General features: G+C 42.7%; 1 protein-coding gene across 2 annotated transcripts in view; it reads right to left on the bottom strand.

Moving 5' to 3' along the window:
- The window catches only part of itga8 (integrin subunit alpha 8), a 256,311-nt gene that overhangs the window by 132,141 nt on the left and 110,600 nt on the right, over window positions 1–13,570 (bottom strand). For both annotated transcript variants that reach the window (XM_033012781.1, XM_033012773.1), the window contains exons 14-15: window positions 5,374–5,419; window positions 2,761–2,868 (exon numbers count right to left, since the gene is read on the bottom strand). In XM_033012781.1, coding sequence (XP_032868672.1) covers window positions 2,761–2,868; window positions 5,374–5,419 — 154 coding nt within the window. The remainder of the gene's footprint in view (window positions 1–2,760; window positions 2,869–5,373; window positions 5,420–13,570) is intronic.

The following is a 13,570-nucleotide window of genomic DNA, read 5'->3' as shown; positions in this document are numbered from 1 at the left end:
CAAGTGTAGAGATGCGGAATTATTGACTATGAAAATTAGCGTAGATATTGTCTACCTTGCATGCGCATACTATTGTTCGGTTAGCCTTTGCCTTTAACATTGTGAGTGTGAAACATTCTGCAAAATTCTACATAACAAATATTATTCTCCAAAAACCCAACCCACCCAGATGCAATCCATTGAGCAAATATCTTGCCAACTCAAATTTCCCAGTTTGGCAAAATCAGATAAGAATTATTCCCAGTGGTACAGCCTTTAATCAGATACACTGTGACCATTTTCTTGTGTACAATATATATATATATATATAAATCAGAAAATGATCTCAGCTGGAACCCACACAGAGTCTGCACTGACCTCTGACCTTCATCAATCACTTCCCTTCAGAGGAAACTGTTTGTTACTTTCCATTTACAAAAGTTTAAAAGGCTCACCAGGGGCTGTTCACAGTACTTAGCCCGGTCTCCCTCGAGACAATTATGAGTAGTGACCTGAGTCATTCTCCCGAAAGCTCTCCAAAGAAATGCTGAAATACCAGAAGCAAGCAACATTTTACCCTTGTGACATTGCATCAAGGAGCTCGGATGGTGTCTGATATTGGCAAAACAAAAAAATCTAAATAAACAGAATAATTTAGGGCAACTTAACATACTGAACATGTACCGACGATAACATTAACCCATAGAGGCGTTGGTTTTATGCATACATTCATAAGTTCATAAGTTATAGGAGCAGAATTAGGCCATTCACCCCTATTCCACCATTCAATCATGGCGGAACTATCTATCCCTCTCAACCCCATTCTCCTGCCTTCTCCCCATAACCACTTACACACATGCTAATCAAGTACTCGATACATAATAAAACATAACAGCACATTCACAATGCTTGGATAGCATCAGTAATCCACATATGGTTTGAAGATCTGAGCACATTTTTCAATGTAAGTGGACCTGTTAACAATAAAGAATGTACACATAGAATTGTTATCAGTGCTATGCCATTGAAAGCTGTTTCTTCTCCCAAAATGAAATGCATCATTCTAGAGATCTGATAATGCACTGTCATTGTCATTCCCACTGCAACAGGTTTATTTTTAGAGTGAACCACAGGGGTACCTGGATCCTGTCATTGGGTGCCTCTCTTATAATGGCAGCACTGAACCAGAACACTGTTAAGTGATGGAGTTTCTTCCCTCATCTTCTGAGTCCAGCTCTGTTTTGCATCATCCACCGCTCCCAATCATCCCTTGAACCTGGGCCCTTTGATCACCCCAGCCCCAGGCCCTCCCAAACTCCACCACCTGTTGCTCCCACAGCTTCCCAATGCTCCACTGCCCACAACATCCAAAATGCTGGTTCAAATTCTTGATTTCCCCTTGCACTTCCATATTGTTCGCAGTACCTCCTCTCTCTTGATCCCACTCTCAATTCATTTGACTGATTGATTGAAAGATGTAGCATGGAAACAGCCCTTCGGCCCATTGAGTATATGCCGACCACCAATCACCCATTCACACCAATTGTATTTTGTCCACTTTTTGCAACCACACCCTACACTGTAGGGACAATTTACAGCAGAGAGCTAACCCACAAACCAGCACACCTTTGAAATGTGGGAGGAGACCGGAGCATCCATGAGGAAACCTAGGCAGTCACGGGAAGAATGTACAAACACCTCACAGACATCAACTGAGATAAGTACTGAGCCCTTGTCTCTGATGCAGTAAGGCAGCAGCTCTGCCAACTGTACTAGTGTGTTTTTTCCAAACCGGCTAGCTCTGGTGTCTCCTGATCTGGCCAAGGTGCAGTCTACGTGTGCCATTGGCCACTGAACCCACCAACACTGCTGAAAGTGATCAATGTCCCATCTGCCTCATCGGAGGCTTTAGGCAAAATGAAAGCTTCCAGTGGAGGCCAAGGACTGAAACAGTGACCCACATCTTGGCTGCAGCCACTAACCAACACTAGCATTTTCAGTCCATGATTGTGTAGATGGGCAGTATTTTAAAATCTGTAAGTAATAAAGTTGATGAGAATTTGTTTCAAAGTACTCACCTCCTGCCCAACCCCAATTAAACATCCCGTTCTCAACTAATAAAGCTGCACTGGGTATTTTCAGCTATTTTTCCAAAGTGCCCAACTAAATCTCGGCTTATCTCCATCTCAGAGAAAACCACTGCCTGTCTCTTCCAGTCTGGCATTCAATCAAGAAAATTCCTTCTGCCCATTCCACAAATCCCGAAGTGCGCATCAACTTACTCCCTGCATAAGGCCCTGGTGGCCCCAGAGATGTTGTGATTTATCTCAGAAGATCAGAAAAGCACTCGCTGTTACATTTTTTACTAACCATTTTCATCTGTTCCACAGCGCCCTTCACAGAATACACAAGATGCTATTTCTAAATAGAAATGATAGTGCATTTACTTTAATTTCCAGTTCTGTCCATGGTTTAATATGGAGATTTTAATTTTATGTACAATGTTTGGTGTTTATGTTTGCTTCAAGAAAAATCATCTTTGAACTAATGGAAGTACCTACTATATTATACTGGATAGCTATAAATCCCAGATTCTCGAGTGGCGATATACAGTGTTTTACTGTTCTGTCATCCAACACTTCATTCCTGACCTTAAACAAGTTGGTGAAGCCTTAAAGTTCTGACCTTACACTGAATAGCAAGATCCCCAGGTCAAGTGTCAAATGGCAGAGCAAATCACACAGTGTCGGTCCCATCCCTACATCATTACCACTTCCTTACCATGACACCAACATCTCCGATCCAGGCAGCTGGCAACTTTTATTCTCTGGGTTAATGATTGATGGGATCAGGAGCAGTTGCGCTTCCACTGTCACAACCGGCCGAGCTCTGCAAGTGAAGCATAAAGATTTTTATTGGCTTTGTCAGCAATGACAGGTTATAAATGAATCCATTGCATTAGTAGTCATGTAGTCATGCAAGGGCAAAAATAAACTTCATTATTCCACTTCTTAGATAAAAGGCAACAGTGCTGGGCCACAGTGACATACCTGCCTGGTGAGAATCTTTTGCCCTTAAATTATCTTTGAATAATTTTTATGCTGTTACTTTTCACATTTGGTTTCCATTGTTTAATTCATGCGCTCTAATTAATAAGAAACTGAGATGGACAGTTGATTATGGACTTTGGCATGAGATGACGTGTATTATTGAAAAAAGCACATCTTGTTTAACAAAAATGGAATAAATTTTCATTCCATATTATTGCCACGTACTACACTTTATTATTGCTATTGTTCCTCCACTGCCTTCTGCAACATATGTAACTAGAAATAGGAGTAGATCACCCGTCTTCTCCAGCCTGCCCGGCAATTTAATGTGATTAGGGCTGATCTTCCCTTGGTCTCATTTCCTCTTCTGTGCCAGTTCCCAAAAGCCTCAATGAGCTGCAATATCTAGTGAAGATGATTTCACCATTAAGGTTGAGAACTGGCTAAGCCATGGAAGACAGAGGGTTGGGGTGGAAGGGCGTTAATCTGATTGGAGGTATGTGACCAGTGGAGTTCCGCGGGGGATCTGCACTGGGACCTCTGATGTTTGTGATATGTATAAACAACTTGGACATAAACGTAGATGTGTTCGCTAGCAAGTTTGCAGACAACACCAGAATCTGCGGACTGTGATGGTGGTTGTCAATATACACAGCATAGTCAATATACACTGCTCGTTTAGTATTAATTGACATTAATTGACATTAGTATATATAATCCCATATCTCTAACTAATATATATACCCAATAAGCTATTTCCCTTTCTAACGATTAGCTACACTTGCCTGCTAACTGGCTGTAATGTACTTTGCATATCGAACATAGAAATTAACAAAGTACAGCACAGGAACAAGCCCTTGTGTCCACAATGTCTGTACTGAACCTGATGACAAGGTAAACTCATTTCCATCTGCCTACACATGATCCATATCATTCCATTCCCGGCATATTTATGTGCCTATCCAAAAGGCTCAAACTGCCTCCACCACCACGACTGGTAGAGCATTCCAGGCACTACTTGCCCCCACACATTTCCTTTAAACTTTGCCCCTCTGAATTTAATGCTATGTGCCCTAGTCTTTGACATTTCCACCCTGGGAAAAGGGTTCTGACTATCCCATCTATTATACCTCTCATAATATGATGTATTATATCAATTCTCCACTCAACCTCCAATGCTCCAGAGAAAACAATCCAAATTTGTCCAACCTCTCCTTCTAGCTATACAACTTAATCCGGACTACATTCCTGAAAACCTCCTCTGCACCCTCTCGAAAGCTTCCACATATTTCTTGTAATGGGGCATGCAATACTCCAAATGCAGCCTAACCAGTATAATAAAGCTGCATGGTATACAAAAATGCTGGAGAAACTCAGCGAAATAAAGCAGCATCATGACTTTCTGACTCTTAAACTCAATTTCCTGACCAAAGAATGTGTACATACCATATGCCTTGTTTACCATTCTGTCTACTTGCATTGTTACTTTCAGGGAGCTATAGACCTTAACCGCAAGATCCCGCTGTACACCAATGGTGTTAAGAATCTTGCCACCAGTCACCTATCTTACCCTTACATTCAACCTCCCAAAGAGCAATATCTCACACTTGCACAGATTAAACTCCACCTGCCATTGCTCTGCCTATTTCTGTAGCTGATCTAGTTCCCACTGCACACTATGATAGCCTTCCTCATTGTCCACAAATCTGACAACCTTGTTATCATCTGCAAACTTATTAACCAACCTATTAGCCAACAGCAAAGGACCCAGCACAGATCCCTGCGGATCTTTCCCAGAGTAATGCACTTACCCCACAATCCTCTTTCAGATCTGCGATCTTTCTTGATTTGGTCAATTGCCTTTACATTCCACTGACTGAAGTGCATAACCTCACACTTTCCCATAATAAACACTATTTGTCAAGTTTTACCCATTCCTTCAACCTATGTCCTGTTGTAGAGTGCATATCCTGTTGCAAGTTAAATTGAATTATCGACTGTTTAGAAATATATTTGATGCTAATACGACTTTCATTTTAAAATATTGCCTCCATGAAGTGTTGTAAGACTATTTGGGCTGCATTGTTGCACATGGAGACGGTAAAATCCAGTCATCTAAAAGGAATTTTGTACCAGCAATTTCACCATATTAAAAAACAGCAGACTATGAACAGTACCATTTTTATACATCATCACTCAACAAATAGCTGCAAGGTTAAAATTAATGTTCCTATTTTAGAAAGGTTTTTAAAATGTAAATGTAAGCATGACGTTAAAACAGATTTAGCAGCAATTTCACTGTTAAATGCTCAACCTGGCAAATTAATACATTTTGGTCATGTACCTGTAAACTGCAACTTTACTTGCTCCAAAGGCGCCAACTATCAAATCTGTAAACAGATACTTTGGTATTAATAGCAACAGTAACAATAATGTCCCTTACGGACATTCAAATAGTCTTTCATAGTAAAATAAACATAAAGTCCGGGAGTAAGTTAGAGGGTCAGGCAGCATCTCTGAAGGACAAGGATAAGCAATGTTTTGGATGTTGGGACCGGAAACGTCACCAATCCAAGTCCTCCAGAGATGCTTCTTCAGAGTCTGAAGAAGGGTTTCGGCCCGAAACGTCGCCTATTTCCTTCGCTCCATAGATGCTGCTGCACCCGCTGAGTTTCCCCAGCAATTTTGTGTACCTCCAGAGATGCTGCCTGACCCACTTTGTTATTGGAGGAGGAGCCATCTTGGTGAACGGCTGCTAGCAGCAGCCGTCCGTCTTAAATTCGTTTTTTTTTTAGTTTTTAGTGAGTCCTGTTTTTTTGTTTGTAGGGGATATGGTCTTTTAATGTGGGGGGGTAGGTGTTACTTTATTTATAGGTCCCTACCTGGTCGGTGTGGCAGCCTTTTTTCCGGGCTGCCCGTCGACCCGTCGTCGTGGCCTACCAGCGGGCTTGGAGCGCCGTTTCTTGGCGGGAACCACCCAGCACCTCGGCCTGCGTGGCGGCACTGCATTGGAGCGCTGGAGCGGAGCGGAGCGGGCGATGCCTTGCCTGGGTCGCCGCGCTGGAGCTCTGGCGAGCTGGACCGCCGAGAGCAACATCTCCGGGCTGCGGGTTTGCGGAGCGGAGAGGCGGCGTGCGGAGAGACGGCGTGCGTAGAGGCAGCAAGGCGGCAGTGAGGAGAGCGGGCGCCGACTTTTTCATCTGGAGCCTAGGAGCGCCAAACCGGCGCGGCCTTGTCGGCTTCGGCAGCCGCGGGCTCCAACCAAGAAGCGGCCGTTCCAAGTGGCCCAGCCGCCGAAAGGACTCTCCCGACGCCGGGGCAAGACCACCCGGTGAGAACGGCCAGGGACATCGGACCTCCGTAGAGGCAACTGCGGTGGCCCCAATAGGCCTGACTCTGGGGTGAACATGGGGTGGGGACTGGACATTGTGCCTTCCCCCACAGTGCTATCCACTGTGGGGGGATGATTTTTTTTGTCTAACTGTAGTCTTGTAGGTCTGTGTCCAAGATGGCTGCCGTGAAGAGAGAGTGGACGCTGGCACGATTTGGTTGCCGCTGCTCTCTCTTCACACTGTGTTTTTGATTTTCTGTTTTTGGATTGAATTCTGTTTTTAATTTGTGTCATTGTGATGTCTTTAATTACTTGTTTTACTCCGATTATATGTTTTTATTCCGATTACTATGTAAGGTGTCCTTGAGATGTATGAAAGGCGCCCATTAAATAAAATTTATTATTATTATTATTATTATTATTACATCACTTTGTGGGTTTTTTTTAGTAAACCAGCATTTGCAGTTCCTTATGCCCTTATGGTTGGCTGATCCAAAGTATAAATTATTATACTTTTATTAAATACTATAAGTAAAAGAACCCAAAAGTGAGCAAGCATTCACCAGTTTGGCAACTATGAGGACTGAGGATGTCACCCGACATCAACATAGTGAACTCCTAGAGATCTTAACTTCCTGGCAGCTAGCAGGTTCCCAGAGTGGAAATGTCAAAGACTAGAGGGTATAGCTTTAAGGTGAGAGGGTGAAAATTGAAAGGAGCTGTTTGTGGTCAATTTCTTTTTGCACAGATAGTGATGGGTTCCTGGAACGTGCGGCCAGGGGTTGTGGTGAAGGCAGATATGATAATGGCGATGTGGCCTTTAGATAGGTACATGGATTTGGTGGGAATGGAGGGATATGGATCATATGCAGATGGAGGAGATTATTTAACCTGGCATCTTGTTCGGCACAGACATTGTAGGCAAAGGGTCTGATCCTGTGCAGTACTGACATATATGTTCTATGTTCAATGTTCTATGTGAACTTGGACAAATCAGATTAAAAATGCCAAGAGGAAGTATTACAACATTTTAAAATAAAACATTGAATGTAACATTTATGAAGAACATTTATGGAGTGAATTTTGATCCATAAAATAAAAGGATTGTCTTTTTGTTGGTTATGATCATCACCAAAATAAAGAATGTACCTTTAATAACTATTTGCAGAGATACCATCTGAAAAAGAAACATTACCAGTGAGGCAATAAATCTTGTAGTGGTTGACAGGACCAATATTCTGATGGATTTGAAAAGTTGGTTAAACTGATGGATGTTAAAGCAAAAGGGCTCAGAGGACAAGGCAAGGATCCTAAAGGAAATGGAAGGAAATTACTGAGGCCCTCTCAATTATAATGTAGGGCACGATCGAATATCAATATGTGCCAAAGGTTTAGAGATTGATCATATTTATAAAGGGATACACGTTAATCCAGGTAACCTTCAGCTAGATAACATTCAGAACAATTATAGAACTATTAACACTTGGAATCGTACACAGAACTGGAAACAGAAACTAGAAAGAAAAAGTGTTGTATTAGCTTTTAAAGAGAAAATAGCTAGAAAGATTTAGCGTGGATTTCAAAAGAGTGCTTTTGAGGGTATTAGTCAGTTTCATTTGTCAGGCAAAGGTATAAATAAAGGAACTGCATTTAATGTAACGCACATGGACTGTAGGAAAGCATTTAACAGAAAAGGAAAGAGACATGAAAGAAGATGAAAAGGTACTGAATTGCGAGAAGGGTAATTAACTGAATTAAAAATTTATTGGAAGGGAGAAAGCAGAGAAAATAGTTTTTCAGCAGACAACAAAGTAGTCATTGGTTTCCCCCAGGATCCATTTCTAAGGTATTGACAGTGACTAAGTGCGTCAATGATTTGGTTATAAATCTATAGGGAATGTTGATGAAATTTGCAGATAACAGCAGCCTGAGGAGACCAACGTGAAATGCAAAATCATAATTAAAAAAGGAGTGGAAAAAGCTAAAAACTGGCAGATGGAATTGGAGAATTTAAAAAAATCACATTCTCTTGTTTGGTGTTAAATGCCAGGAAATACAGGCTAAGGCAGCTTAACTTGAACTGTAACATTTCTTGTATTCTTATATAAATAGAGATGAAGACAAGATTCCATAAATAATTGTGAGCTTGTGAAATAACCTGCCAGAGCTCGTGGTTGAAGCAGAAACTATGCTGATATTAAAGATTAGATATTAAAGACAGCTGCTTAAATTGGAAGCGTTTGTGAGAATAGAGGACCAGGTAGATTGCTGAAGTGGATGATTAACTTCAGTATTGACCGTTGGGACAAAGAGTCTATCCCACAGTATATTTTAATGTACAATTCAATGGATTTTATCATACATGTGGGAGGGGGAGGAAGGGTCGCGCTCCTAGAAAATGGCCCGCTTCATAATTATATGTAACGTGAAGCTGTGTCATCTACGTATGCCTCAAGAAACACGAGGTGAATAAAATTGTTTATTTACTTTTTCGTCACATAAATTTTGTGAACGAATTGTGTTCTGTATATCAGGTTTTTGGGGATTGATTTGAAAATACTGTGATGGAGAAAGGGTGAATTTCTGTTACACGGGGTCACCTGTCGTCAAAAATCTGTGAGACAAAGGCTTCCATTTCCTCAACTAGCTTGTGCCCACTGAGGGCAGCAGCCCCTCTGACATGTATCCTCTGACACCCAGCCATGAGGGAGTGCCTCCATTTGGTTCTGTTCCCATCTATCCAATTATTGCCAGAGAGGCATTCACACTGGCTTCTCTGCCTCCTCCCACATTCCCTTCCCTCTGTTTTAACAATTACCTGGTCCTCATTTACATGCCACCACTTAGCTACACCCTCGACCACATCCACTTACCCTACATTTCTCGCCAAGTCCTTCCACTGCTTCTACTATCATATTACCTGTCCAACATTCTACACTGGACTGACAGATTTGTGATTAGTAAGAGTGCCAGGGGTTATGGGAAGAAGGCAGGAGAATGGGGTTGAGAGGGACAGATAGATCAGCCATGATTGAATGGCAGAGTAGACTTGATGGACTGAATGGCCTATTTCTGCTCCAAGAACTTATGAACATATGTACTGGTAAAATAGCATTTCCACCAATATTTGCAGTAGATGGGGTTGAATCTGTTGTCTTTGGACACTAATACAGATTTCTTTCTCCAATGACTATCTCCATTCTGGTCCCCGGGCTTGGCCTAAGGTTGAACAAGATAATTACTTATCCCTGGTTCCCTTCTTATGTTTCACCTTTTGCTTCACCTTAGATATTACTGATACTTTTCTCTGCTCCTTTGATAATTCAAAGTTCAGCAATCATATCAATGGGCCTCCTGATCAATTAAGCTTGAGCTCATCCAAAACTTTGATAGCCATTTTGAACTTGCATCTATGGTCAATGGTCATGATCTGGCAATGCCTTATGTCTTAATTCTATACTGGTATGCACTTATATGACTTTAGTTATGGCCATTTCAGTGTGTGAAGATAGGTTGAAGTTGGATTATTCAGACTCATATTGGATCAAACACGATATCATTATATTTTGCAGTAGCAGCCAACTCAACCTATTCAGTACATTTAGCTGCTGCGTACCATTGAGAAACCACCTAAAATATGTAAGGAAATGGAAATATAATGGTTTATTACTGAATGAGTAAACCAGGTGCAGCAATCCTATACCTAATTTTAGTTTAGTTTAGTTTAGTTTAGAGATACAGCGCGGAAACAGACCCTTCGGCCCACCAAGTCCACGCAGACCAGCGATCCCCGCACATTAACACTATCCTACACCCACTAGGGACAATTTTTACATTTACCAAGCTTATTAACCCACAAACCTGTACGTCTTTAGAGTATGGGAGGGAATCGAAGATCTCAGAGAAAACCCACGCAGGTCACGGGGAGAACATACAAACTCCGTACAGACAACACCCGTAGTCGGTCTCCGGCGTTGCATTCGCTGTAAGGCAGCAACTCTACCGCTGCGCCACCGTGACTGCATCATTCATAATTCATAAAATTATACAGAAACAGAACCCTTTGGCTCACCTCTGCCGTCCATAATGCCTCGCTACACTAATTCCATTTGCCTGCATTACGCCCACATCTCTCTATACTTTTCTTATTTAAGTACCTGTCCATGTGCCTTTTAAATGCCATTCCATCAGAAAATGGACCTACAGTGACAGAACCAAATCTTTCAAAATCGCAGAATCTTGCCAAGTACCACTTGTCAACCTGGCTACAGCAACCTACTAAATATAGCAGCAGAATAGAACTGGGAACTAATATTCCTGAGAAGTACCAGCATTAACAACAGAACCCAGAGGTCTATTCCTTTTCTGGTACAGTGGCGCAGTGGTAGAGTTGCTGCCTTACAGCCCCAGAGACACAAGTTTGATCCTGACTATGGGTACTGTCTGTATGGAGTTTGTACTATCTCCCTGTGGCCACGCGGCTTTTCTCCGGGTGTTCCGGTTTCCACCCACACTCCAAAGATGTACAGGTTTGTAGGTTAATTGGCCTTGGTAAAATTGTAAATTGTCCCTAGTGTGTAGGATAGGGCTAGTGTACGGGGTGATCGCTGGTCAATATGGACTCGGTGAGCCAAAGGGCCTGGTTCCATGCTGTATCTCTAAAGTCTCATGGCAAATCAATCACAAATAGATGAGTGAATCTGCCGCTGATCACTAGCATCAGCACTCTTGCATGTTGAACACTTTGAAGCATTAAGTAGCAAAAGCTACAGAATATACTGTACTTCCAATGGACGTCTTCAATGCCAGTCACCAACTATAATACAATACAATACATTTATTTGTCATTTGGACCCCGTTGAGGTCCAAACGAAATGCCGTTTCTGCAGCCATACATACAAAACAAAAAAGACCCAAGACCCAACACAATTTACACAAACATCCTTCACAGCGCATCTTCTCCTCGCTGTGAAGGAAGGCAAAAAAAACATATATTTATATTCAGTCTCCCCTGCACTCCCCTCTCCCCCCCATGTCAGAGTCAAAGACAGAGTCAAAGCCCCCGGCGGGCGATGTTAAATGTCCCGCAGCCATTAAAGCCACGCCGGGTGATGCAAGGCCACGCACCGGGTCTTGGTGTTGGAGCCCCGGCGGGCGCTCACAAAGTCCCGCGGCCATTCCAAGCCGCGCGGGGCGGTGATGTAGGCCCCGCTCCAGGTAATCTTCAACCCCGCAACTCGGGCGGGAGAAGTCGCCGTTGCGGAAGCCCCGAAAAGCGGTCTCCCACCGGGGACCCGCGAGCTCCCGGTATTACTGTCCACAGACCTGCGGTAGGAGCTTCCGAATCTCCGGGTGTCGGGTCACAGCAGCGCGCCACCACAGCTACACCCGCTCCGGACTCGGCCAGCTCTGTGATGGTGAGTAGATCCGCAGCTCCGCGACTGGAGCCCCAGGTCGTTCCTGTTGGAGGCCTCTCCACGTTGCAGCCCCAACGACAACGGAGACCCGACAAAGAAAAGGTCGGGTCTCCCGTGCAGGGAAAGACCTTAAAGTTATAACCATCACTGACCAAAAATGTTCTAATTCTTTTTAATTAATTTATGGAATGTTGGTGTTAATGGCAAGGTTAATGTTTTTGTCAATTCTAATTACCTTTGAGAAGTTGAATTGCCTTAAGGGCCTGTCCCACCAGCATGCGATTGCATGCGTCTAGCGTGACCAAACGTGGTCGCTTGAGGCGTAAACCCACGCAGGTCACTGGGAGAGCGTACAAACTCCATACAGATTGAGCCTGGGTCTCTGGCGCTGTAAGGCAGCAACTCGACCGCTGCGCCACCATGCTGCCTGTCAGGCAGCATCTCTGGAAAAAAATGGATGGGTGATGTTTTTGGGTCGGGTACCTTCTTCAGAAGTGAAAGTAAGGAGTGGGAAGGGGAGTATGAAGTGGGATTACCATATACTTCACCACCCCAAACCCTACTTTCAGTCTGAAGAAGGGACCCGACCCGAAACATCACCCATCCTTTTTCTCAAGTGCAGCGCCATTGTGCCACCTCAATTATTTGACTGTTATCGGAGTTGCACTCACTCAGTCAGGTGTTCCACCGCATTCTTCACTTGTGCCTTGTGGATGGTGTACAGGCTTTGGGATGTCAAGAGGCGATTCAGTCGTTGTTGGATATCCGACTCTAACCTGCTCTGGGTGGTCCAGTTAAGTTTCTGTCGGTGGTGACAATGATATGTGGATGGTAGGTGGTTCAGCAAATGCACTGAATATGAAAAGGAGTTCAATAGCCCCTCGCACGTGTAAGATGGTCATATCAGGCACTTGTGTGGCAATGATTAATAGTTGATATTTATCAGCCTATTTCTGAATGCTGTCCAGGATCAGATTCATTATCTCACACACAAACATGAGTTGAAAATACAATGCCCATTTTGTCACTGGATCATACACCTCATAGAATTGTTGGAGCAACTTCACCAATGGACTGCAGCGGTTCGAGAAGGCAGTTGTTACCAAATCCTAAAAGGCAAATCGAGGGGGGCACTGTATCCAACTATTTGGTAACACTAACGCACTACAAAATAATATATTAAAACAAATATTTTATATTTTTCTATAGAGATAATTTTTTTGAAGAACTAGATTTATTTTCTTGAATTATTGATGTTGAGCTTACGTGTGACTTTGACATTTGAATTTGGCATTTCCTTAAATCATTTTATGTTCCAAAATCTGAATATAAATATCTGTAGTGGACAAGGCAATAGTGAGGTTTCTTTGAGGCTGATTCAGCTTTAATAGGATTCCTCTTTCCTTTTTTTTACTCTGAGTGATGCCCAGCTATAAAGCAGAAACTTAACTCTTTTCACCACAGATGACAATCTAGTTAACAGCATCCATTCTTCAAATGGACCTGGATAATTTAATTCTACAGTGCCGTGTCTGGTTCTTGCATCTGTTCTTCTGTTACAATGTCATGAAAACCTGGTAATAAGAGACTAAAATAATTAAGTTAAACCCCTTAAGACACTTTTTGTAACAGAATTACTCTGTTAAGTGAGATTTTTACAGCAGGGAGGGGGACGGGGACGTTCAGGACAAAGACAATACGTCTAATTTGAGTAGAGTACTCAGTTACTAGTGGAAGTCTGTAAAAGTAATCTGCTGTGCCTAAAATGCAATCTCATCTTTCTATTCCATAAT

This window comes from Amblyraja radiata, chromosome 2 (assembly GCF_010909765.2).
Source record: "Amblyraja radiata isolate CabotCenter1 chromosome 2, sAmbRad1.1.pri, whole genome shotgun sequence".
Classification (NCBI taxonomy): Eukaryota; Metazoa; Chordata; class Chondrichthyes; order Rajiformes; family Rajidae; genus Amblyraja; species Amblyraja radiata.
Note: the sequence above shows the minus strand (reverse complement) of the source record. Positions and strands in the feature narration are given on the sequence as shown.